The sequence below is a fragment of the Phasianus colchicus genome, chromosome 21 (genome assembly GCF_987193195.1).
Source record: "Phasianus colchicus chromosome 21, bPhaCol1.hap1.1, whole genome shotgun sequence".
In the NCBI taxonomy this organism is placed as follows: Eukaryota; Metazoa; Chordata; class Aves; order Galliformes; family Phasianidae; genus Phasianus; species Phasianus colchicus.
This window is the reverse complement of record NC_143456.1, coordinates 1,066,336-1,093,208: the sequence shown is the minus strand read 5'-3', so window position 1 is coordinate 1,093,208 and position 26,873 is coordinate 1,066,336. Positions and strand designations below refer to the sequence as shown.

Genomic DNA, 26,873 nt, shown 5'->3' with positions numbered 1-26,873 from the left:
CCTGCCAAGGTACAGAACCCATGGGACCCTCTCCTCCTCCATCACCTCTTCTCCTCCATCGTGCCCCCTCCCCTGCTCCATGGCTCCCACTGAGGCAGGTATTTTTCCCACTGCTGCTGCCACGGGGGATGCCCAGGATCCCGTGCCCAGCACACGCTGGGGGCATTTCGCAGCCTCTCCACGCAGTCAGGCAGCACCAGGCAACTGCTCTCAACCCGTGGCCTTCCCGCTCCTTCCCCCTCCCCTCACTGAGGATCTCGCACAGGTTTGCAGGCGCTGTTGACGGGAAGAAAGGAAATGGGGCGAAGCTGCTGCCAGGAACCACAGGCTCCTGCCATACGGCCCCACTCCACCAGCCTGGACGCTTCGAGGGCAGATTTCTGTGCAGTCTCTGTGATTTCTTTATCCAAGCTATTGATATTGGATTCCCAGCCCAGGGACACTTCCAAAGCCATAAATCTGCCGTGTTGCTCTACCTGCTGTTCTTGTTTTCACTGTGAGGCTTCCAGACCTGCCGGAGACCTCAGCTTCTGTGCGCAGCCACGGTGCCGCGGGCACGGGAATCCGGGTGTGCTCCCCCACGGCAGCCCCGGCGCTCGCCCGGCTGTTCTGCGGGGCTGACGTGCTGAGGACACCTCCGGACCCCCCGCCGTGCGCCCCGGGCGGGGCCTGGGCATCCCACGGGGCGGCCGGGGGAGAGGGACGGAGGTGAGCGACTGCCGCTCCTCTACGTTGAAAGGAGCCCCTTGACTCCGAAAATCCACGTGTTGCTTTTGGCCGGGCTGCGGCACCCCCTGCCAAGAGCAACAGTTTTACATATTAAAGCAAAATTAAATTAAAAGACATTTATTCGCGAGTTCGCCCCTCGTTAACCCCTCGCGGCCCGGAGGCACCGGGAGTTGCGGGCACCGCCGGACGGCCGTTCGTACGGCGCTGCCGTAGCAGCGTGCGGGGCCTCAGCGGCAGCGGGACGGGAGGGGCGAGGGCCGGACGGAGCGCCCACCTCCACGCCGGGCCCGCAGCAGCGCCCACGGCTGGGGTTCGCCCCCAGCGCGGCCCGCGGCGCACGCACGAGGGGCGGCGCTTCGCCGCAGCCCCGGGACACCCGCGCGGCCCCGCGGCGGGAGGGAACTGCGGCGCCGCGATCTCCCGCGCCCGACGAGCGGCTGCACGCACCGCCAACCGAGCCGCCGAACCGCCGAGCCGCCGAACCGCGGCCGCTCCCGTCCCCGCCGGCCGCCGGCGGGGGATCCGCGCGGACGCCCGGGCCGTCCCCGCCCCTACTCCGCCCCGGGGGCGTGGCGGCGCGGCGCGGGGCGGGCGCGGTGCCGGGCCCTGCGCGGGGCTCGGCGGGGCTCGGCGCGGCGCGGGGCCGCATGGAGCGCGGCGCGGCGGAGGGCGGCGGGCGCTGCCCCGGCGCGGGGCCGCCGCGGGGCGCGGGGGCGCGGGGGCGCGCGGGGGCGCGGGCGCGCCGGGCCATGGCGGCGCTGTAGCCGCGGTTCGGGCCATGGCGGCGCTGCGGCTGCGGCTCGCGCTGTCGGTGCTGTGGCAGTTGGCGGCCGCCGGCCGCGGGCTGGAGCTGGGCGCGCTGGAGGCGGCGCGGGGCCGGGCGGCGCGGTGCCAGCCCGTGGACATCCCCATGTGCCGCGGCATCGGGTACAACCTGACCCGCATGCCCAACCTGCTGGGCCACGAGAGCCAGCGCGAGGCCGCCCTGAAGCTGCACGAGTTCGCGCCGCTGGTGGAGTACGGCTGCCACGTCCACCTGCGCTTCTTCCTCTGCTCGCTCTACGCGCCCATGTGCACCGACCAGGTGAGCGCCAGCATCCCCGCCTGCCGCCCCATGTGCGAGCAGGCGCGCCACAAGTGCGTCCCCATCATGGAGCAGTTCAACTTCGGCTGGCCCGAGTCGCTCGACTGCGGCCGGCTGCCCACCAAGAACGACCCCAACGCCCTGTGCATGGAGGCCCCCGAGAACGCTTCGGCCGCGGAGCCGCACAAGGGCCAGGGCATGCTGCCGGTCGCGCCCCGGCCGTGGCCGCCGGGCTCTGCGGAGGGCCGTGGCCCCAACGGGCTGGGAGCCTGCGACAACCCCGAGAAGTTCCAGTACGTGGAGAAGAGCCTGTCCTGCGCGCCCCGCTGCTCGCCCGGAGTGGACGTCTACTGGTCCCGCGAGGACAAGGATTTTGCCTTCGTCTGGATGGCTGTGTGGTCCACCCTCTGCTTTGTCTCCACCGCCTTCACCGTGCTCACCTTCCTGCTCGACCCGCACCGCTTCCAGTATCCCGAGAGACCCATCATCTTCCTCTCCATGTGCTACAATGTCTACTCAGTGGCCTTCATCATCCGCTCGGTGGCAGGGGCTGAGAACATCGCCTGCGACCGGGAGAATGGCGAGCTCTACATCATCCAGGAGGGGCTGGAGAGCACGGGCTGCACCATCGTCTTCCTCATCCTCTACTACTTCGGCATGGCTAGCTCGCTCTGGTGGGTCGTGCTCACCCTCACCTGGTTCCTGGCTGCTGGCAAGAAGTGGGGGCACGAGGCCATCGAGGCACACAGCAGCTATTTCCACATGGCTGCCTGGGGCATCCCGGCCATGAAGACCATCATCATCCTCACCATGCGGAAGGTGGCGGGGGACGAGCTGACGGGGCTGTGCTACGTGGGCAGCATGGACGTCAGCGCGCTGACTGGCTTTGTCCTCATCCCGCTCTCCTGCTACCTGGTGGTGGGCACCTCCTTCATCCTCACTGGCTTCGTCGCCCTCTTCCACATCCGGAAAATCATGAAGACGGGCGGCACCAACACGGAGAAACTGGAGAAGCTGATGGTGAAGATCGGGGTCTTCTCCATCCTCTATACCGTCCCGGCCACCTGCGTCATCGTCTGCTACTTCTACGAGCGCCTGAACGTGGATTACTGGAACCTCCGTGCCCTGGAGCATGGCTGCGTGCCGCTGCCCGGCCGACGTGCGGCCAACTGCTCGCTGGAGGCCTCGGTGCCCACCGTGGCCGTCTTTATGCTAAAGATTTTCATGTCATTGGTGGTGGGCATCACCAGCGGGGTGTGGGTGTGGAGCTCCAAGACACTGCAGACCTGGCAGAGCCTGTGCAACAGGAAGCTGGGCGTGAGGACGAGGGGCAAGCCCTGTAGCGGGGTGAGCTGCGGTGGGGTGCACTGCCACTACAAGGCACCCACCGTCATGCTGCACATGACCAAGACGGACCCGTACCTGGACAACCCGACACACGTCTAGCATGGGGCTGCCACTCCAGGTGGCACCGGGAGAGTGCCATGGGTAAGGGCTGAGCCCCAGGGCCACCGTGGGGTGGAATGGGGGGCACGTGGGTATGGGCTGCCCACTGCAGTGCCCGGCCCAGACAGCTCGCTGCTTTTCTTAGGGATCGTTCTGTTGTTGTTGCTGTTGCCAAATCCAGTGACTGTTCTAACGCTTTCCTTGGGGGGGCGGCTGGGGCCAGGGCAGGAAGGGGAATAATCCAGTTCATGTTTATTTAATTCTGTAATTTATTTTAGATTTTTTTTTTTTTTTTTTTTAATCATTAGCTGCAAGGAATGGAAAAAACAATAAACCCTGGATGTGTTATTTCAACCGAGCCTCGTGCTGTGTGCAGGAACCGAGGGGCTGAGGGTGGCCGTGCGGAGCTCCCCAGGGCTGCAGTGCAGGCAGCATGCGGGGCTGACCTGGCCAGGCGCTGGGGAGGAGGAGCCCCCAGAAGAGTCAGGACAGCCCTAAACCCAGTACTGCATCCCAACTCATCCACCAGCACAGATCCTCATGTGGTGGATAATGTTTTCTGCTCAGTGCTCAGTGCTGAGTGGTGGTGGTTGGAGCTGTGGGGCTGCTGTGCCATTGCAGTCTTGGTGCAGTGTGGGGCCAGGAGCCCAGTGCTGGGCTGGGGGACGGGGTTTGGCCTCGGTGTGCCAAGCAGCAGCTTGAGGTGAGGGTCATGGAAACTTCTGGGCAGCTTTATTTATCCCCTGCTCTGGTTACAATCCCATCTTGCCTTCCCCATTGTCCCAGGAGAAACTCAACCCTCAGCTGGTGCTGCCAGGCCAGGGCAGGAGCTGTGCAGCTCTGGTGGGGCAGCCCAGGGATCCAGGGAGGGCCATGGCTGCGGGGTGCCTGTGCTATGGGCTCCCAATGCCAATGGGGAGAGCTGGGCCCAGCCCTGCAGCGGGCAGGGGTTGCGGGATGGGATGAAAGTCTCTGTCCTCTCATTTCTAGCTAGGGAGCAGCACATGGCCTGCTTGTCCGTCCATCATCTGTGAGCAGCTGCCTCAGACACACAGGTTGGTGCCCACCAGTCCTTGGCACCAGTCCTGGCGGCCCAGAGCCCCAGTAGGAGCTGCAGGCTTGAAGTGTGGCCTGTGGGGGCCGTGTCCTCTGTGTGCCTCCAGTCCCAGCTGCTGCTGGCAGGCCGGGCTGGCGCTGCGGTGAGCATCCGCACCGAGCACCCCATGCTGCCCAGGTCGCTCCCAGCTCATTGGCGCCCCGCAGACATCTGCTGTGGGGCTGGAGAAGTCGTGCAGGCTCTGCTGAGGGCACTGCAGCATCACGCGGCCATGAAGGGGCAATAGTGGAGCCCACAGCTGTGCTGTGAGCCCAGCCCAGCCCGCAGCAGGGATGGGATGCAGCCCCTCACTGCTGCACCGCAGCGCTGAGCGAGGCTTTGTGTGCGCATCGCTGCCGCGATTGATGTTGGGAAGCGCCTTTAATCCGCCCTCCACCGCCCCTGGGGGTGTTGGGACGTGGGGAGAAGTTGAGCGATGGATCTGAGAAACCCTCTGCTCCCCTGGGAGCAGCACTGGAGGCAGCGCACGGAGCAGAGCAGCAGGCAGCATGGAGGGGCAGCGGTGGGTGTGCAGTGCTGTGCAGGAGCTCTGTGGCACCACTGCGGCCGTTGATGCCCAGCGAGGTCGCTACAGGCCTGGGGCACCATGCGATGGGACTGGGCCCTGCAGCAGGCGGACAGTCGGCCCCATCCCTGGGCAGGGATCCCTGCATGGTGCCCTGCTGCCAGGCCAAGGGGTTGTGGCCTCCCAGCTGCCATGGAGGGGCGGTGTGGGCAGATAACGGGGCCAAGACCCGGGTTGGGAGAGTCAATATTGGCTCAGGGATAGACTCCAAAGTCCGGTGCAAGACGCGGGCTGGGCAGGAGCCGCTCACCTGGTCCAGAGCCGGTGACAGAGATGTGCCCCAGGCACCAGCACCCCACAGTCGAAGCCGCTTTGGGGCTGAGCCCTGAGCTGCACTGAGCCCCACACCGTGCTGCACCGAGGGTCCAAGCACGGACATACAGCAGTGATGGGCTGGGGGCAGCTCTGCGTCCTGAGTGCGTCCCTGCGGTCATCCCAGCTCCCGTGTGTCTCACGGAGCCCGTTGGGACAGCCTGCCCTTGAGCACCCTGCCACTTGCCAAGTCTTGCTGCCTCTCAGGCGCTCGCCCAGATAAGCTCGTCCCGCCAGGCCCCAGCTATCAGCAGCACAGGGCTGCCGGCGCCTGACCAGCGCCTGACCACCGCCCGCTATCAGCCCCGGTGGCCAGGCCGGCTCCTCTGCAGCCCCAAGAGCTCAGTGTGGTCCCGCTGGCCGCCGTGGCTCGAGCCCTGCTGGGTCCCAGGCCCGGCCCAGCATTGCAGTGGGTGCAGCGGGTGCCACAGCCGCCCACCAGCCGAGGGACGGCTATTTATAGGGTCTCACGGGGCGGTAATGCCATGCAGGGCTGCTATAAAAAGCAGGGCTTGGAAAAGGTCTCGCAGCAGATGCTGGTGTGAGGACTCCACGCCGAGGCCTGGAAACATCCCAGCCTGAGTCACGCTCTGGTTTGCCCAGGTCCTGTTGCACATCCAGCAGTGAACCCACTGCTCGTGGCACAGCAATGAGGTTTCTCTGCACAAAGAACGTTTATCCGTTGCCTGTAATGTTGAAGCCCCCAGACCCACCATGGCTCCTCAGCCTCACTCTGCCCAACTGCCAGACCCCAGGCGGCTGTGCTCAGTGCCACAGCATGACAGCACTACCCAAGAAAGCATCACCCTCTTGTTCCTGTGACACTGGGGGAAGTGCAGGAAAACTTCGGCAAACACCTTCAGTTTAGAGCTGCTGGGTGTACATCAGCACCAGCTCCTTTCCCTGCTTCTGAAGCTCAGCAGAGCAGCATCCTAGCTCTGCTGGTAAGGGATCTGACGGCTGTTTGGTCAGACACGCACAAAAAAGGCCTTGGCCATCTCAGGACTGCAGCAAACACAGTTGTAGTTGCAAAACGCCAGTGCAGAGCACACAGCTCCATGCCTGCACATTAACCTGCTGCTCAGCGCAGCTTAGCACAAGCTTTGTGTGAACGTGGCCCCAGCCATTTCCACTGCCTGGAGCAGAGGCACAGCCAGGGCTGGTGCCACCCAAACTGAGCAGAGTTTGGCCCAGAAGTGGGTTCTGCAGAGCTGTAAGCTGACCTGATGCAGCTCAGTGCTCCTCTGGGCCTCTTGGTGGTGGCTCCAGGAGGTGCGAGGCTGCAGTGCTGCAGGAGCAGAGGATACCACAAAGGATGCGCTGTGAGCCAGCTTTACAAACACAAGTACATAATGTTTATTTTTAATTTTCCAACTTATTACAAGTACAGCCCTTAGGAGAAACCCCCCTCCCCCCACAAATGACATTTATTTTTAAAAAACATACGGTTCCAAAGGTTTCACTGTGTAGGACCTGCAGAAAATGTTCTCTATTAACAGGACAAAACATGGCCTCTGATGGGGATGTGCGAGATACAAACGTCAGTGCTATTCTGTGGGGCAGGAGCTGAGGCTGGGGTGGGGGGAGGTGGCTGGAAACGTGTCTTGTGGCTGCAGCCTTCAGCAGTCCAGAACTGAAACAAATACCTGTTAACAAAATAACAACCCCAAAACTCCACAAAACTAGGCTGCAACTTGTCACTGAGGATCCTTTTATTCTCAAATCACAGGAGCTGCAACAGCTGCTTTTGTTTTTCTGTGTTACAAAGTCAGGATAGAGCAGCCCTGTGGCTAGTTTGTTCCAAATTGCAGAACTCTATAACAAAAAGTTCAAGCCCTGATTGTATGATCAAAATCTGTCATGATGGAGAGGTGATTAAAGAACACTCTTTTCTTAGAGAAAAGTTGGTGTGCCAAGTGGCAGAACCCACTGCTGGGACACAGCCAGTGTGGGACAGCCCTGTGGCACCTGGGGGTGCGAGGAAGGTGAGCTAATGGAGGTGTGACTACAGGAGATGAGAGCACAGCTGGAGAGGGACTGGGGACCCTCACGAGTGCCACAGTGGGACTCCAGCTACTGATAGGAAAATGAGTTTTCAGAGGGGGGAAATATACAGCAAACACCATTTGATATAAACTGTACATGTGCCAAAGCAAGACAACGGTATCTTACAGGTGTTCTTTATACAAGATCACAGCTAGAAACAAGCCACTTTTAATTACTAGAAAATTAATTTAAAAAGTTAAACATAACATGTTTCTGCTGCTCCCCTTGCCCTTGAGCTCCCCAGGGGGTGTGCAGAAAACCATGCTCTCCTGTATGCTTCTGGCACTCGGTTCATCCAAAGGGCTACGACTGTGTGCTGGTCAAGGTGAGCAGGGAAACCTACTGCCTACTCTGCCACCTCCGCACAGAGCTGAGCTCGGAAGACCTCTTTGGAGCACAACTCCAGAGATCGCTCCCCGAGAAGAGAGGGGGAAAAGCGAGAGCACCTCAAAGCCAATTGTTAGGATGCTGGTGAAAGCTGTGTCTCCATAAACGTAAGTGCTTGCTCGCTACGCAGCCCTTCAGCAGGGGCTCAAAATTAACACCATATAAATATATACATACAAGAACTAGCAGCCCATTGGCCTGGTCGCACCCAGTCTGTCCATGGAGCAACACGATCCCTCCCTGCACAGCTCGGGGCCGATTTCACAGTGCAGGCAGCAGATCCCGAGGCAGCGGCAAGGCTGGAGCTGGAGTAGGCTTTGTGCTCCCCTGCCCAGTCAGGCTTTGGCCAGGCCTTTCCTTTGCCCTCCCACCTTCCCCTCCTGGAAGGACAGACATGTATAATCTCTGTGTAATTTGTAGGAAGCAGTTAAGTCATCTCTGCTCGCTCAATGGATGACAAAATATTTGAGGAAACTGCAGAAAAATTAAAGTTAAGATGGGCCAAAGGAAAGGCTGGATTAATAGCGAAGTGCCCTGCTGCTTCTTTACTCCCTCCAGACAACCCATCCTGCTGCCCAGCAGCACCAGAAGGCCTGCTCCAGCTCTGGCTCTCCCCCTAGTCCCCCCCCCTCCATCCCTCACTTCTTCCTTCTCCGCCCCCGGGAATGTTCGAGGGGCTCTGACTCACTGTCCCCTTCCTGCTCCTCCAGTCCCTGGCAACCAGCAGAGAGCTTCTTGCGTTTTCTGCGTGCATAGGTGTGGCCAGGCAGGTGCTTGTGCACCATGTCGATCAAACATTGTTCTGTCTTCTCCAGGCAGGACAGTACGTGACTCCCATTCTGGTTGTAGCGCTCGGCGTTGGAGAACACCTGTTTCATGTCAGAGAGGAACTCCTGCACCGAGCGGTAACTGCCACAAGAGCACTTGCTCTGCATAGTCTGGAAGTCCATGGGGTTGCTGATGACCTCACAGTAATCTTCGGCTTCTTCTGTGGTCACTGGCTCCCTGACGAATGAAGAGCCACAAAGAGGAAGAAAATGAGGAGCTCTGGCACTGTACAGGGCAGAGCTGTCAAAAGTGTGCAGCAGCCCCAACCCACACGCCTCGAAAGCAGCAGACATATCAACCTTGCAGTTGGCACAGAACTGATGACAGGAAGAAGAGCGGTACAGGGACCAGTACATAGAAAGTATGGCTCTGTGCACCACTGCCTGCAAACCAATTCCATCCTCCTGCCCTTGTCCCATAACCTATCACACTGTTATCCTGCACCCCAGGTCTCCAGTCCAGCAGAGGACTGAGACCACAGTGCTTTCTAATGGAGCAACTTCTAATGGAGCACTTCTTCCCAAATGTAACTTGCAAGACCTAACACAGGACTCACAAATCACAACCAGCCAGTGGATCCAGCGGGACTGCAGCATGGCGTCCCACAGTCCTACGTGCACACAGGAGACCACCTCCCCTCACCTGAAGGGCCAGCTGAAGCGGTACTTGATCAGCTTGCTGAGGATTTCCTCACACTTCTGCAGCTCGAGGCTCTGGCGACGTGCCGTCTTCCTTGTTTGAAGGACCTGCCCACACAAAGGAGGGATGCTGTTAAAAGGAGGGGAACCACCATGAGCTTCAGTGTTCAGCAAACAATGTCTAGGGTAAAGCAGCTAGTTCCTAGCAGAGCTTTTCTTTTCAATCCTTTTGCTCACAAGCCAATGCTTCATGGTGTGGGAAGTACTGCAGGAAAAAACTTCTGGTCTTTCAAATGTAGCCATTTTCCACAATAATCGAAAGTGCTCTGCTGTGGGACCTTTGATAGTAACAGCCAAGACATGTGGCAGGAGCATGAGTTACAAAATGGGAGCCCCATACAGAAGCTCTGATGGGAATAGATCACAAGCAGCCTCTCTTTTCACTGGGGGCAGCAAGCTTTTTCAAGATAGGTTCAAAGACAACATGGTCAAAGCAAGCAGCCAAAGAATACAGACAACAAATGCAGAGTATAAATTCCCTCTATGAGCCACTGGCGGACAGCATGTGAGAAGCAGAGGGGGACAGCACTTGTGTTGCTGTACTGACAGGCCCATCGTAGAGCCTACTCTGCCATCTTAAATACCAAATAGCAGCTGATGCCTCTGGCATTGCTGTCCTGTACATAGGAGTAACACAAGGTCAGTCGTTTGCCTGCAGAGCTGTAGGTCAGTCGCCAGCATAGGGAGATTTCCTCGATTCTGCCCACACAGCTCACAAGGCATCACACTGCTTGAGGTATGCCTATGATGGGAAGGCTCCAAAACATGTGGAGCCATTCCTGAACAGCTTTCATCTCTTCAAAGGACAAACAGTTTGTGGAAGAGTCCTATGCAGCTTTTCAGAGCTCCTGACCCAGCTGTTCCCCAACATTTTTCCCCACCTGAGTATTTCACTATGCTCATTGGGGGAGCCTGTGATGAGCTTGCTGGTTTGGTTGCCCTCCACTCTGTAAGATGGACCAGATTGAAGGATGCTGCAGATCCAGCAGCCAGCCCACTCACAATCAACACAAGAAGCTTGAAGACCATGATCAAAGCACTCAAGAAGAGTGGCAGGGTACACAGGCAGCACCACCACTGCTGCTCAGCAGACAGATGGCAGATGGAGCAAGAGCCTCTGATGTGGCCCATGGAGCTCTGGTATCCTCACGTATCTGCTGCAGTGTGGCCCTCCCCAGGACAACCAGCACAGCACACACGCACAAGATTGCTCTGTTCAGGAACAGAAGGTTTTATTCTTTAAATGTCAAGTGAAACCTAAGCCATCTGAATTATGTCCTGGAGGTTGGAGAGTGACCATACGCACAACAACTGTCAGAAAATGGCCAAGGCTAGGGAGTGAGGAGTCCTACATTGCTGGCATTCTCTGACCATCCAGGACCTCCTCGATCCCCCCACCTCTCTGCAGAGACATATGGATGCTATTTAAAACCCTTTAACAAGCTGCAGGCTGCCTGCTAATCAAGGGGGACAATGTGTGAAAGCGGCTGGGGAAAGATGCCTGGCATATCTCTGCTCCGTGTGCACCGGGCCCCTAAGGATATGCCTCCTTTGTTAACCCACCCCCAGCCCAGCACAGGTTTCACAGTACAATTCAGGGTATTTCTTTGGGAAGGGGAGGGGAGGAAGTGTGACACCTGTTTCGTTTATAACTCATGATGTGAGCAGCCCCCGGGGAGCAATTTGGCTCTTACCAGCTCATCAATGTCTGCGCTGTTGACAGGTGCAGCCCGCTGCCGGGGTCCCCTGGCAGGGTGCAGCGACTGCTTCTTCCTTTGGTGCCTTCCCTGCCTCGAGGAGTACATGGCTGTGCTCTGCTTGCCGCGGGCTGCCTTTCTGGGTCTCACTGAAACACATAAGCCAGTGGCTTAGAGGAATGGGTTAACCTGGAAGCAGAGATCACAAGCCCTTTGCACAGCTGTAGCACCAGGCAGCCTCACTCACTGCACAGCAAACACACGGATGATGGCAGTGACCCGGCTTTTTGTCACCATCCTCACTCAGCACATGCCCCTGTCAGCTGTGCTCTATACCCTCTCCAGATGAGCTATGCTGGTAATAGCCCACATCCAAAAAAAGGCCACTGCTGTCTGGCAACAGCTTTCTAAGGGTGGTCATGCATGCCAGCTTCCAGCAGACCCCAGCTTCTGCAGGACATCTGGAAGCTTTCAGCTGCTCTGCCCCAAAGCTTTGCTTGCTTTCTGAGTGCTGCAGTGAAGATCTGCAGAATGAAGCACTGAAACCCTGACTTGAGGAATGGTGGGAGACAGACATTTGTTTTAAACGTGACTGCAACATCCTTTCAGAAAGCATCGGGTGCAGGAACCTACAGACCTCCTTTGGGTTCCCACTGCCCCTCAGGGTGCTCTGCCAAGCGCTTACAAGTGGCCCACACAGTGGGATAAGCCAATTGCTAAGCCCCCCTGAAAAGTGAACTGTGTGCAGAGGGAGTGTCGTGTTACTGCAGCAGGGAGCTGCTAGTGGGAAACAATGGGATTTTATTCCCCAAGACAGGAGCTGCTTCGTTACATCCCATAGAAATGCTCTGCTCGTTTGTGAGTCTGCCTGTCAGAGCGTTACGCTGATGGAAATATAAGCATGCCGTTGAAGTCCCTTGTCTTAAGTTTCTCTCTGTATCAAGGGAATGTGTAGATCTTTCTCTCCAGCCAAGCTCCTTCCATCTGGTCATAAGGGTCTGAGCAAGCCGTATCCAGCGTGCTGTAGTGCTCCATCTGCAGCCTCTAATCCAGCCCTGCCCAATAAATCATCCTTCCCAGCCCCCCTGCAGGAGCAGCGTGTGTCAGAGCAGCAGGCCGCCTGCCTGCTGTCACTCCTGCTTGTGTATCAAGCGTGAGGCATGTGTTAGATGTCTGACAATCCAACATTCTAGGTTATATCCCTCAGGATAAACGCCACGAGGATTAATGGGACTTCTCTATTAAAACAAAAGTTTTCCACAGTGACCTTTCCACGTTAATGCTCTTTAAAACCATGGGGTTGCATTTAGTGCTTTATTTTTAGTGACTGTAACTCTTATGCTATTGTTTGGAAACCTTGGCTTTGCTCCTGACTTGGCTGCGCAACATCGGCTGAACATACTCCAAGTGTGGACATGGATACACCACAGAACAACAAGCAGCACGCATATCCAGGGTATCAGTGAACACCGTTGAAACCAGAATAAAGCAGGCGAATCAAGACTGATAGACCTGGATGGAAACCCCTGAAAGAATACTGGAAAATCCTTTGGGTCCCAGTCTCTGAATTTCACCATCTGCCCTGGTTAGGACAGGCTGAAGCTAATTTAATGTCAGTCAAGGACATTTTGATAGAAAGCAAAAGCTGGCTGTGTGCTGTTCCGAGACTGAGCTGTTCAGTGCACCAAGTTGCCCAAAACAGACAGAGTCAAACTCCCCTAAAAACAAAGTCGATATGCATACCAGAAATTGCATTGCACGCTGGGGTAGACAAGTAGTCATTGATGAGTCTAGAAAATGTTATTTTACTCCACTCAGGAGTGAGTCAGCTATGTATCCTGAGTGGTCTCTGTATGCAACCAACAGGTGCTGGCTGTCCAGGCCCTGCTGCACTTTGACTACTGTGCCTTCTCATAGGAACCAACAGATGAAGTCCTGGTCTGACTACTTGAAAATGGCCCCTTACCACTATAAATCCAGCATGTAAGGTGCTATGAGCTTGTGGTAGGGAGGGAAAAAGCAAGAGCAGTGGGTAAGGTGTTGTGGTCAAAGCTCCGGTTTTCTAAGACACACTGCAGGCACAGACTGCCAGTACCAGTTACAGGTAATGCTGTTCCCTAGACCTTCCCTGCTGCAGCTACTGCTGACTGCTGAACGGGTGTCTGTAGTGCTCCCAGGAGAAACAGCTCACTGCAGTTTCAATCTTAGGAGCGTTATCTTTGTCACAAAGGGAAGAGAGTTCACTCCAGACTCCCTAGGGAACACACAATCAGACTTCCCTTGTGCAATCCCCCTGTTTCCTACTAAGAACCTGTTTCATGTGACAGAAAGCACAAGTCTAAAATTGGATCAGTTCTTTGAACACCAAAGGCAGAGTCTTAATATTCTCTGTTAATTTCCTGTATGGTCAAAGCCTTACGTTTCAATCCAGCGACTTCATAATCTTCTTCTTCCTCTTCTTCTTCCTCAGCATCTTGCTCATCAGAAGCTTCCTCGCCTTCTTCACCTTCATCTTCAGCAGAATCCTCTGTGTAGTTCCTAGAGCAAGGCAGGTAAACACATCTGTTGTACCAGGACCTGGGTATGAGGAGCCCTGGGCCTCCCGTACTGTTCGTTCATACACAGACTTGCTGACCACCTCAATGTGTAAAATAAACATCCTGACTCAAACTGAAGTGATCCAGTGTATTTCCAGAGGACCAAGCTGTAGCTCTAGCTAAAAGAACATTTCTTGGACTACTGTTTGAACACCCCCAACAGCTGAATCTGTGCCTTTTCTCCCTTTTTCCCTACTCCTGTTCTAGATAAACATGTGATAATAGATTTTGACACTGAGACTGCTGCACAATTACTCCTCTCTGTGAACAAGTGCTGCTGCTTCACCCAGGTTTGCAAGCCTAGCTTAAGGAGTTTCACAGTGGTTTTACTTTGGGTTGTTATTTTTCCCTTTGGCTCCTGCCTGGAGTATTTCCCAGTTACTGCTTTCCACTGTCACTAAAGGAAACAGACCTTGTTTAGTGTTATTCACAGCTAAACTTCACATATTACTGAGCAAATCATCAGTTCAGACTTCTTATGTGCTGGCATCAAAGCCACAAAGACCCTGCCCAGGACAGTTCTAACTTTCTGCATGCATCTGTTAAAGCATTCTAACCATAATAAATACGGGAAAACAAAGCAGCACACATAGGCAGATGGGGACAAAGGCAAAGCTATTGTGGGAGTCTCAGTCCTCTGGAGACAAGGAAGCTTGAGCAGTAAATGGAATAAGAATTAGCTCCCACAGTAGAGCAGGGCATAAGTCTTTGCAGGCCAGCATTTTTTTCCCTGCCTGAGCTAGGAAGACAAGAGCAGAAAGCAGATAACAAGACAGGTGTTACCCCACCTGATGGCTCTCATCCAGCAGCCAAGCAGCTTGCAGGTGACTCCACCACATCAAAGCAACTACGATCGCAAGCTAGAACAGCTGCATTAAAGCCCTGTCATTCTGGAACAAGCCTGATAAACCCTTAAATGGTGCCCAGGGAGTTGAGTAATACTTTTAAGGCTGTGCACCACCTGCACACTACAAGTTTGTACACCTCCTATTGTGCTGCCACTCTGGATGAAAGGATCTGTTGACTGCTTATTTATCTATCAGGTGCTATTTGATAGCCTCACCTTGCTGACAGGCAGGGAGATGCAGCATGCAATTAGCTTAAAATATAAGCAGAAAAATACATTTTGCATACATTTAACTTCCAGCCTATAGCAATTCACAAAACAATTCAGCCCCCTGCTGTCAGGAAACAACTACTCAATTCTGCTGCACAGAACAACTTTTATGCCTCCTCAAATCATATTATCTCCGCAGTCTATAATGGATCCTACCTCATAAAAGTGCTGATGTTCATCAGGTCAAAAGAAATGGCAAGGTGGCATTTCATTATCTGATTTTTAGTAGCACACAGGGGCTGAGCTGCAGCCTGGAGTAGTGTCTGCTTTAATTAGATGAGGCCACAAGAATAACTTAGCCCAGGGCATTACAGAGTTGCAGTGTTACCCACTACAATCCCATGAAAAAGGAAACCAACTAGTTGCTCAGGTGAACAAGACAGTCCCTAGTGCATACAGTTTTGGTTGATGTTTTGTGTATGTTTTCACTGCCACACTGAAACTATTTATTAAATGTCATGGGTCACAACACAAGTGTGCTGAACTTAAAGAAACTGCTCTTCCACTGTTCCAGAGCCACTGAGTCAACTTGGCTATTTCAGTCCTTTTCAAGGGTCTCTGTTTAAGGCTGTTTTGATCTTCTTGTGAAAGCATGGCTAAAAATCTGCATCAGTGACTACGCAAAGGAAAGGAGTGCCACTCACCTGCCCCGGGAACTGCGCCTGGCAGTGGAAGGCTGACAAGCTGGACACTGCCATTCTCCATCTGGTATCTCATAGAGTGCTGGTCTCAGGCAGAACAGGTGGAAGGCTTTGTTACACTCGTCACACAGGATCAGCTTGTCATCCTCACCTAGGAGAGTGCAACCTACTTGTAACTGAGCGCCACAGCCCTGCACAATCCACGACGTAGAAGCTGCCACATGGCTGGAGGTCAGAACACAGTGAGAGAGAGATGCAAAGTGCCCTCTGATAGCAAGGACCCTTCCTTCTCAGTTTCCACTGTAGTGAGCCTCACTGTAGTGAGCTGCAGAGAGCCTAGCATGCCCGTGAGTCTAGCAAAAGACTAGGAACATAACCAATAGCAATTCTAGCCTCAACATGAACAACCAGCACAGTATTTTTTTTTTTTTCCTACTTAAGGTAGCAAGCCCCCAGGAAAAAAAAGGGCATGCAGCAGAACTAGTCTCTCTGTGCTTCTTGTGACAAAAGATAACACAGACGTAGTCCTGAGCCAGCTATTTCATTTATTGAAAAGAAGTGCAGAGAGCTTGCCAGCATGTTCCGAACATCCCAGTTCTTGAGTTCTGTTAAACCATAATCTGTTAGTCTCAGGTGATCCCTCTCCTACATCTGCCTACAATCCCCTTCTCACCAGGGGACAGGACAGTTTACACATTAGTAAATTACACTGTGGAGGCTCTACAGTGTTGCACCAGTTCAGCTCATTTCTTTACAAAAGTGGGCAACACAGCCTTTTGGTAAGCAAAAGCGGCTCAGTTTTCCCTCAGATCTGTCTGCCCTCATTTCCCACTAGTGTTTCAACAAATAGAAGACAAAAAGCACATGATGTGGCAGAATGTGCTACCAAGCTCTTTTCTCCAGGCTTCCATCCAAAAGGAGAGGTTATGGCAGAACAATTTTTATTCTGCTAGAACTAGTGCTCAATTACTGGTAACACTCTGTCTAATTTCCCCTTCCATCTGCAGGATTCTCAAGCCCTCCTTCATATAGTACACTCCTGTCACCTATCTGAGTACTCCCCAGCCTTACCAGAGCAGTGACCAAAGGCAAACAGTTTCATTTCTCTGCTCTCACAAAAGAAACAAAGAGCTTGCTTCTTCCAGCTCAGCAGGCAGTTCCACTCCCGCTCTACCCTCAAACTAGCATCATCCCACTGCTCTCTCCTATTCAGTTACAGGGTGCCTTCCCAGCCTCTTCTTCCTTGTTCCTTCTGTAAGAGATGGGAACAACTGACAAGGCTTAGAGGCCCACAGACCATTCCAGCTCATAAATGAAACTGAGAAATGGACAGTGGCACAAATGCTCCCACAGAAGGATTTGCAGACAATCTGTGTCCAAGTACCCTGAATATCCAGGAGACAGCAGCACTGTAGTGTTCTGCAACACTCTGTACCAGTTTCATCAGAATGGTATATTGGAGTCAGAGTCAAATGCTTCTGTGAGATCAATGCTTCTAGTGTGTAAATCCTGATGGTCAAAACTCAAAATCCAGCCAAAGACAGAGTGACAACAACAAGGCATGTTGCCTAAGCAGGGCATGGAGAGGTGACAGCGCCCTACTGCTAGGCAGGCGTGGGGCAGGAATGCATACCTTTCTTGCGACACACTTTGCACCTGGCATTCTCTGCCGACATATCCCACTTGATACAGGCGTCCAGCATCCCAAGCAGCACGTGCATACGGGAGAAGGTCTGGGCCTCACGAATTGCTGTCTTCCACTTCTCCATGGCTGAAGCAACCTGCAGACAGACCTAACAACTTAGAACAAATCACACAGACACAGCTTGCTACAGTCTGAAGATGTTTTAATACCCTTTAGCTGGGGCCCTTAATAATCAAAACCCAGCTTTGTATTTCTTTCCTTCTACATAGCCACTGCAGTCCTACTTGTGGTTTATCCATAACCAGCCTCACTAGATCAGACAGTTTGTTCATAGTAGCACAGCCCTGTCGCATTTTATGGCGAGGCTGGAACAACCAACGTGAACTCAAGATTCTTACTCTAAACATCTAACCCAAATAATCAGCAGGCTAAGAAAATAAAAAGTATAATCTAGCACTGCAAAATGTGGGATGAAAGTCAGGAGGCAGCTGGCAGCATCACTCGAGTGTGGGGAATTGGAGCAGCCTGCGCTGCCCTCCAGTGGATACCGCAGAGAGGCTCGAGCCCATCAGCAGGAGCAGCCACACGCTCCGTCCTCCTCGCCAAATCAGACTGTGACATCAACTGTGAACAGTTGTGACAGCCCCAGATATGAAACCTGCCCCTCTCCTGAGATGGAATGACCTCAGCACGTGTGAAATCCCAAATTAGCTGCAAGTGAGGATGAGAGCCTGAGATTTGTGCTCTGTCTGCACACAGTAAGCTGCATGTAAAACCTCCAACTCAGCTCCAGGGGGTTCTGAAAAAATATATTACTGTAGATTGGAAATGCACCAGAACAGAGGAGTAATCCAGAGCCACTGCACAACCAACTCTATCATTAATCCTCTGCTTTACAACAATGAGGTGATGGCCTAGACATGACAGGGACATAATAGAACTCAAGTTAGTCTTCTACCCAAGGAGAATGAAAAACAAACAGTGAAGTGTCAGATGGGAAAAACTGAACTCTGCAGCTGACAGCAATTTGGGAGCCAAACAAAACCCAGTTTTTTTTTTCTTTTGCAGAGTTGCACATTCTCCTCCCACTGCATTTGAAGAAGCACAGTGTATATTAGATGCTTGGAAAAACACACAAACTGTTCTAGAAAGCCAACATCCTTGTTGCCATTGCTAGCATACAACCTGGATCCCCAGACATTCAGGACAAATGGAAACCTGCATTGCCTACTGTGGTAGATTACACAGCGTCATGCTACTTCTTTGCAGAACACTGTGCTTCACATACTGTGTAATTGATTTTCCAAGTAACTGTTCCATGGGTTTTGCTGTTAACATACTGGGTAACTGCTGGGCCAAGATAAATCTGCAAAAGCTGCTGGCACGTTATGCTTAGATTTTTCTCCCCAAGCCTGTGGAATTTCACAGATTTTTAGCCTTGCTTCCCAAGCATCATGAGACTGTGGCATTTTAGCAGGACCATTATCAGGGGAGTTCCAATTGCCAACTAGGCAAAAACGGAGACTGAAGGAAGTCAAATACCATCCCACTGGGAAGGGAGCATTCCAGCAGGGAAAACAAAAAAAACCCCCATTGATATACTGCCAGAGGCAGCCTCAGTCACGTTTCAACTACAGAGTAACAGAAAATTCCTGCTTTGGGAAAGATGACAAAGCTGCACCTAAGAAGCTCTTGTCTGGTATCCTAAGATGACAGAAATGCCTTTCCACCATAAACACCTCTGCAACCATAACTCTTTGACTGTGACTCTGGGATGCTGTCTGCTCTTACTGGGGCACTCCATTGAGAGCTGCCCCCCACCCGGCCCTTCACAGCCATCCCTGAGCAGCAAGCACAGGGGCGGGCAGCCTATCTGTGCTCAAGCAGCTTCAGCATATCGTGCTGCAAAGGCCCCACAGCTGATGCACTGGCCTATGCTGGGACAGCCCCAGTGCTACTGCCTCCCCATGTGGGAACACATGCGTAAACACAGACGCAAAAAACTGTTTTTCAAAAGCAGTCAACAAGCCAGGTCTGCACTGCCATCTTTTACCACTCAGTAGTGCCACTCTAACTGGGGAGCTGAGCCAGCAGGAGCCTTTGGTGCAGACCGTTATGTCCTTACTTGCTTCTCACAGGGAAAATGAGACAGAATGGGCCACAGTTTCTCTGCTGTAGCCTTCAAGCACACGAAGTGTGTTTTTCCAGTACAGCTATATTGTGTTTTCCCTGATATGTACTCTCAATGTAGCTATGGCCCTAGAAGACTCCAGCTTGAGATCTGTTTCTTAAAGTCTATTAAGAACACAAAAATAAATCCAAAGAGTTCAATATTCACTGTACGACCACAAGCAGCTAAGAAAGATAAAGAGGGCACTGCACTGCATTATGCTCCAGAGACACCAAAACCAATGCTCTAGAGGGAGACCTGCAACACCACGTGCTCAGGATGACAATAAGGACATCTACGCTCATGGCACTACAGGGCCAAGCTGTGCAATGAGGTATGTAGCCACATTAGAGAAACTGGGTAATACTGCAAAAATCAATCACTATTTTGAATTTAAATCCCGCAATATTCAGAAGTACTGCTGTTCCAGCTGGTTTCTGGAGGAAGAAAGTACTAATCAGGATGTTTCAGTCATACTAGGCAGTTTTTCTAACTAAGCTAATGTAGTTGACTGCGAGGGTGAAGCAATGCTATGGAAGCTTGGCCTTGCCATGTCATCAAGTAAGGGAGCAAAGCTCTATGGGTAGATTGCCAGAAGTAATCATGATCAAAATGACTCACTTTTCAGGCAAATAAGAGCTCAGGTTTCATGTCTAACATAGCTGTAGTATGAGCAGGGAAATGGCTGGGGCTCAAATACAGAACTCACTGCTAAATTACTATCCCTCTAGATATTGCAGTAAATCGGATGTTTACCCTGGATGTACACCCTGCAGGAATAACTTACAATTACAGCTTTAAAACACACCATTGTGTAAAGCACAATGTGGTGCTGCTGTAGATATACAAAATGTCGTGATCCATGTCCTTTCTGTCCCAGAGATAGCTGATTTTTATAGTTACATTCTGCTTAGAACTTTTAGAAAAAAGTAGCTTCCCATTCCCATTGCACTGCAGACTGGAAGATTCAACAAATTTAACAAAATTTAAATACTTCAGCACAACTGAAGAATTTGAAAAATTTCCAGTGACTGTCCAAACATCCACTTAACATGGCAATGCCATGGCATAACAGTGTTCAGACAAGGGTTCAGCATATGCTGACAAGAGCTTTCAAAACAAAAACAAAAAAAGAAACATAATGAGTTGAACATCTATTATTTTTTCTAGTCTGGGAATCTCAAATGCACTTTCTGCTCCAATCCTGGTCTTGCCACTTCTACCGAAGACAGTGACCGATCAGGGCATATCACTTCATTTTGAAGGGAGAGGAAAAAAAGAAAAAAAAATCCATGTCACTAATGTCCCATTCAACTCAGGAAAACAGCCAACATCCTCATAGTAATGCTTGTACATGCCAGCTGCCTGAAGAATCTACCAAATCCCCTGCAGCTTCCCTCCATGCCTTCTCAGCTTTGATTTAGGAGGCTACACCTGTAGACTCGGCTCATCCAGCTCTTCCACCTAGCCTTTCAGACAAACCGTGCTTAGCCCAGCTTGCATTGCTGTGGGCACTTCTATCCATAACAACAGTCTTCTGTCTTCCTGAGTAACATGCATAACCTGAACCTCACTGCCTCACACTCACCAAAACCTCAGCAAGGCTCTCTTCCTCTTTGTGGATTGAAGGCATTAAGACACAGCTAGTTCTCTCTGATGGAAACAACTCAACAAGTTCCCTAAAATGCTGTGTAATACGTTTTTATTCAAGTATTCAACTTGTCTGAGGAATTTTGCAAAGGAAGTCAGATACCTTTTTGCTGTCTACAGAGAGAATACTGCAACTGCAGCTACAGAGAAGGATTTTTACTCTGCTAAACCTTTATACCTCAGAATAACCAGGGAACATCTGGACTCATAAACAACAAACTCACTGCACTCTAAACTTGCAATAGGGAGAAACTGTACAGGATTTACTGCCTAATTAAATTTAATGTAACTTTGGGTTCAAAGACAGTACAAGACTGAAAAAGAGCCCTGGGGTGAACAATACCTTAGCTTCTTCTGCTATTTTCTTTTCTTCATCTACCTCCTCAGCCTTGGCAATGTAGTCCTCTCCTTGATGTTTCCTTCTCTTCTGCTTAGGGGCCATGAAGCCTTGCAGAAACTTCTTAATAACACCAGCTTGGAGTGCAATCACACACTCTCCAAAATCTTTTAGGCTCTCTAGTGAGTATACCTGTTAGGAAGAGTATACAATCACTTATCAGTTGGACATCACTCTTTGCACTGCTTAAGGAGGTTCTGTCCTGCCAATGGATATCCGTGATACTTTATGCAGTGTTACCATGCATCAAGTCCCACACTTGGTTATGGAATCAGCATATTGCTTCTGCTTGAGTTCACACGTAGCTGATGATCATGCATAGCACATGAATGTTTATGTCAGTTCAAAAACGGAAAAAAAAAAGCAAGATGCTTCAGGGGAGAAAATAAAAAGTTCTTACATTTGATGTTTCCCATCCTTCTCTTAACACTTATGATTGCATCTGCACAGAGAGGTCTCTGTACTGACTGAGGATGCAGTTTAATAGATTACTAAGCATTCCAAGACAATGGCATCTTTTGATAGGAGGTGCATGCACCAGTCTCAAGTGTGTGTACTCTACCCATATCGGGTAAGTTTATCAACTCCTAAGGAGGTACAGTGCACCAGAAATTCTCACGTGAGCAAGGCTGAACTAGCCAGAAAACTGCCATATTCAGCTCACTGAGCAGATATATCCCTGAACAGAACGACCTTTAGCTCCTATATGTGGGGCACAAACATTACTCCAAGTCTAATGTGGTCTGAATTTATGAAAAATCACCAAAAAAAGAAAATTGCTGTCTCAACAATACATTCTGCTCTGATACAGAAGCTAAAAAGGAGCCAAAATGAGCTCTATTAAAGTTCCATAAAGAAGTCCCTCCAACAGATGAAGAAAATATGTCCTGCACAGCTGTGCAGGACATTACCTTCAAAGCCACAACTCCCCTACACCAAATCAGCTTCAAGCTAGCAGCTGTGTAGTCTTGAAAACTCGGTAACAAAGAGTGCATATGCAACAAATCTGATTTTCCCAATCCAAAGACTCAAGACCTTACAGAGTCAGTGTCAACAGTTTTGTCTTTGTTAGCACTACTTTGACTTTCCACTCACTCTTGCTTCAAATTCAGGTGTCACATCAACATATCCCAGCCCTCCTTTCTGCAGCCGAGTTGCAACCTCAATGAGATCACTTCGGAGGTAGTTCAGCAGTTCCTGGTTGCCATCACAGGATTTGAGGCCCAAGTTCTGTTTCCGAGCCAAGTGCATAGAATGTGTAATGTCCTGATACCTGAAAAATCAAGAAAAGCCTTTGAATACATGCAGACCAGTGCCCTGTGAGTTGTCAGTGTGCTGGGCAAATACAGCTTCCAGCTTCCAATAACATCTACATGCTCCATCAGTATGGAATGTTCCTTGAAGGGTGCTTTAAAACATGCAGTAGCTCTGCCTCTATGGATGAAAAAGCACTGTCTTTGCAAGTTGCAAGGAACACCTTGAAGACTGAACCTCCTCGTGATTTTGAGCATTACTTATTGAGTAATACTTGCAGTTATTGCCTACAAAAGAACAATTTATCATTCTTGTTATCTGCCCCTGCACAGTCACAATCAGAGCAAAGTTCTGAATGTTGCCCCAGGAATGGAAAAGCTTGCTATGATGAGGATATGCTGTGAAGCTGAGAAGACACAGGGAAACAGCAGGCTCACTTTTTCTCCAACCGCTCCTTTAGCTGGCTCTCTCTTACTCCTTGTGGATGCAGGCAATCTATCAGCTCATCCAAATCCTTCTGACTGTCACAGAGAAACCTGAAAGATACAACAGGCACCAACATCAGTTAATCCATCGCTGCAGCAGCAGCTCCTTCTCTTAAGCACTTCACAAGAATTAGTAGACAGGAATGACAATTAATCTACATCCCAACCCCAGGGACAAGGTGAAAAACTCAGGCAGAATGCTCATACCAGCATTACTGTAAGACTGGCCTCATTTCAAGGTCCCCAAATGTAGCCCATTTCAGGGTAAGAAGAACAAAAACAAAATAAACACAGAACTAATTAATAGATGTCTCCTCCACTAAGTTTATTAAAACATTGGCACTTGAATTTAGTAATCTACTCTAGGGATTAGATTCACTAAATTGCAGTCAGCTTAAGCAATCTGAATGTCATTTTTGATGCACTAGAAAAGATTAATGTGTTATGTACTGCATAGCATGGCAATTTAATCATTCTTTCTGTAGAGCCTTCAACTCATTTCATTAACCCCCAAAGTCCCTAGATCAGAAAAAGTATGTTCCAGTTTAGACCATGATAGCTGATGCTACATATTTGAGACTGAAGGCTATGCCCTCCGGAAGTGCAGAAGATCTCCCTTCTAAGAAGCTTGCATTAACCTGAAAGATTAAATATAGTATCTGAGAATCACATTCCTCAGCTTTCTGCTCTCATCAGCTCTCTGCTCACAAAGTCCTTCAAGAGAGCTACGGTAGCCTGCAGTTAGCTGAATCTAAAAGGGCAAAACTTCTGCACAGTTCTCTAAACAGGCACTTTCAGCAACTTCAGAGTACAACCACAGCACTAGTTATGATGCACAACTGTATGTTTAAACTAAGCTTTCTGATATCCTGAAAACTTTCTGCACCTTTCTTTTTTTTCTTTCCTATGATGGCACTGAGCCTCATCTCCTGAAGCATGTACTGGTGTGAGCGCTGGCGGACCTGAGCTTCAGAGATTACTTACAAAAAATAAAATACAAACATGTAGCTAATAGATGATTGCTCCTTAAAAAAGGGAACTGAAGGATCAGCAAAATCTTAAATGGAAACAAGCACAAAGTGACCACCATGACGTGATCCTCAGCAGTCACAGAGAAGACCTGAGATCTAAGTTTTCTTCTTGGGCACAAGCTCAGATGAACCAACCAACAACTAGAAAAGGATGCTGTTCGACTCTCCTGAAATATCACTATCTGCAGTAGGTTCTTATCCTGGCAGAAATCCTTACTATCTTATCTGGAAAAAAAGTATTTCACAGCTCTACTATGCTTATGTTAGGGGAACAGCCAGACAACCTGCATTTCTTTATTAAATTGATTACTCTAATAAAATATAGAATTAATTGCTAAAAAACAGAAGAAAAATGGTCCCTTGCCAATCATCTGCTTTAGTACAGCTCAACACTGAAGGGCATCCTCACTTTGCACACTAAGATCAGATCTTTTGGCCAACACTGTCTTCTGCACACTCTCCCTGCAAGAAATAGGACAAGAGCAGCTCCAAACATCCCTCACCTACTGGAGCCTAGCACAGGCACTTCCAAAGCAATTCAGGGATAGTCATGGTATTCAAAAGACATTCACACAAACCCATAATAACCATATGTCAAACAATATCAAACAATACAAATCCTGTCTTTTTCTTGCATATGCCACTTGTGGTGAGTGACGTGATCAGCATTCATACATTCACTGGAAGGTCTACAGACAGATCATTACAAAGACTGGCATTTCTAAGTCTGCTGGAATTGTGCTAAATAGAGACATTCCTCGAGATAATTTAGCATCAACTTGCTGCCAAAACCTTGGGGGGTAAATCTTTGGACTGATCCTAAACGATGTTTCAGAATAAAGAACTTGTCACAGCATGGGAATGGCATGAAGCAAGCTTCCAGTCCTCCTGCAGATACCCAGTGTGTCAAGAAGGTTGCCTAGGTTGTGATAAAATAGCATTAAATCACTGCTACTTACATGGGATTCATTTGGGAAACGTCTGAAAAGACCCTACCCCAGCTTTTTCAGCTTTCCTCCAAAACTACACGCCTAACAGGGGAATTTCCTGGACAGTTTTCCTCTCTAGTAGAAATGAAAGGCCACTGGAAACAGTTAACATAAGGCACTTGGATTCTACAGCTACACTGTCTGGGGAAAGACAACATAGGCTGCTGGCCAGAATGAGAAAGTAGGGAACATCCTCGTAATGAACATCCTTGTAAGAAAGGCAGGTGGGGCTATCCAGGCATGTCCACCCATGGGCTGCATGCAGACTATTGCTTCACTGTGGTGCAACTGTTACTGGGCACCAAGCAAGCACCGATGCACTACTGCCCCTGAAAACAGGCATGGGGAGGGCACGATGCAGCTCTGACTCAAGTTATGGCAAATAAGTTTATGGATTTTGCCACTTCAGATTAACACGGTCCTGTGAACAGAGAACAACACGCAGCTGTGCTAGGTATTTTGACAAAGGAGTTTGAAACTGGTTTCAAAATTGCCAACAACATCATCAACTTCCTGGTTTATTTATGACTCTGTTTTCAGTTGATGTAAAAACATGACTTGCAAATTTTCAAATGGCTTGTATAGAACTGTAATCAAAAATTTGATCATGCCTCTTTGCCAGACTTCTATAAGCCCTCTCTTACCAGAGAAAAATCCCTCACTTTACGACGACTCCTTGTTCACGTCACTGCTTTCTGGCAGTAGAAACATCTGTGCTGTTTTGAAGGATGAAGTACAGGAAGAGTAAAACTTCATCCACAATCTCTGATGAACACTTTGAGAGCTCAATAGGAAACGCAGCTACTTTCATCAAACCACACAGATAAGTTAGTTTCCCAGAAACAGGGTCACACAGCCCACATGGTCTATGTTTTGTCTTTTTTATATGTTTTTAATATATTAAAAACTAAAACAAGTTTCGCTACTTGTATACATTAACAATACCATATATTTTATGAGGGCTGTTCTGAAGGCAGTGCCTTCTGTGTTATGATGTTGGCCCACAGTGTCGGAAGCTGTTGGTTGTACAGCAGTAGAGGTTGATCCTTCCCACCAGTGTCCCATTACACCTGACAGAACAGCATCCAACATGGAAGTGTGTATGAAGCACAGGAGTGTCACTGAACTCCTCCACAAGGGAAAAGTAGCACCCACTGACATACATGGGCACTTGCTGAACGGTGGTGGACACCAGCCAGTGGATGCAAGCACTGTGAGAGGTGGGTGGTTCATTTCAGCAGTGGTGACAGTAACAGTGGGTCACACCTCCACCACTGCAGGTTGTTATGAGTGCAGCATGCAGGCTCTTACTCACTGCTGGTGAAAATACATAGCTAGTGGTGACTACATTGAAAAAGAGTGTTTTGTGGTTGAGAATTTGCTCTATTAAATAGTGTTCTTATGTTCTCTGCATCTGTTGTAGTTTCCAGGGAAACAGTTAAGAGACACTAGTTCAAGAGCAACCTTTGTAGATGTGGCCCCAGACAATTCCTCTTCACTAATTGTGGCTCAGGCAAGCCAAAAGGTTAGATACCCATGGGCTAAACTAGGGCATGTTTGTTCCTGCTGAAAAGGAAATAGGGAGAGTACATGCAACAGACAAACTCAAGTTTTCTCAATCCTCCCTATGAGTAAGAACTAGGACTTCTATAAATACAATGTTTTACATCAGCTTGAACTCAAAGGCACACAAAATAAACACAGACACACCTGTGTTCGGTGACACAGTGCTGCTATGTGCAATTACAGCTCCTACTTCCCATACCAGCTCCATGCAATCCCTAGCCCCAAAGGAACCACCTACCCCTCCAACTAGGACTCAGCCAGCACAAGGCTGGGAGCGTGGACACTACAAAGACAACAGGGCCATGACCTCGTTCGTTATTCTTAGAAAGCAGGAAGGGAAAGTAACTGGTGCCATTCATGTCGCTTGACACAGAACTTACACATAATAATACAATCTAAACTAATGGAAATGGTGCCTGTGG

The 26,873-nt window shown here is 50.4% G+C and overlaps 2 protein-coding genes across 4 annotated transcripts in view; one reads left to right on the top strand and one right to left on the bottom strand.

The window, feature by feature from the left end:
• The first annotated feature begins 1,463 nt into the window (after window positions 1–1,463).
• On the top strand, window positions 1,464–3,574 carry FZD9 (frizzled class receptor 9). The gene has a single exon (XM_031591343.2). It carries the CDS (start codon window positions 1,508–1,510, stop codon window positions 3,257–3,259), a length of 1,752 nt encoding a protein of 583 aa, XP_031447203.1. The 5' UTR covers window positions 1,464–1,507; the 3' UTR covers window positions 3,260–3,574.
• A 3,011-nt stretch (window positions 3,575–6,585) lies between these two features.
• BAZ1B (bromodomain adjacent to zinc finger domain 1B) overlaps window positions 6,586–26,873 on the bottom strand; it is a 48,808-nt gene continuing 28,520 nt past the window's right edge. The window contains exons 11-19 of one of the 3 annotated variants that reach the window (XM_031591979.2): window positions 22,818–22,916; window positions 22,222–22,399; window positions 21,073–21,258; window positions 16,898–17,045; window positions 15,268–15,415; window positions 13,329–13,447; window positions 10,907–11,058; window positions 9,157–9,260; window positions 6,586–8,691 (exon numbers count right to left, since the gene is read on the bottom strand). In XM_031591979.2, the coding sequence (XP_031447839.1) occupies window positions 8,325–8,691; window positions 9,157–9,260; window positions 10,907–11,058; window positions 13,329–13,447; window positions 15,268–15,415; window positions 16,898–17,045; window positions 21,073–21,258; window positions 22,222–22,399; window positions 22,818–22,916 (1,501 nt within the window). In that variant the 3' untranslated portion in view covers window positions 6,586–8,324. Of the gene's footprint in view, window positions 8,692–9,156; window positions 9,283–10,906; window positions 11,099–13,328; window positions 13,448–15,267; window positions 15,416–16,897; window positions 17,046–21,072; window positions 21,259–22,221; window positions 22,400–22,817; window positions 22,917–26,873 lie in introns of those variants that run through there. The other 2 variants (XM_031591981.2, XM_090122687.1) reach the window with 2 other exon arrangements.

Bases quoted from the DNA above. Each gene is read 5' to 3' on its own strand.
- FZD9 (XM_031591343.2), top strand. From the start codon at position 1,508: ATGGCGGCGCTGCGGCTGCGGCTCGCGCTGTCGGTGCTGTGGCAGTTG.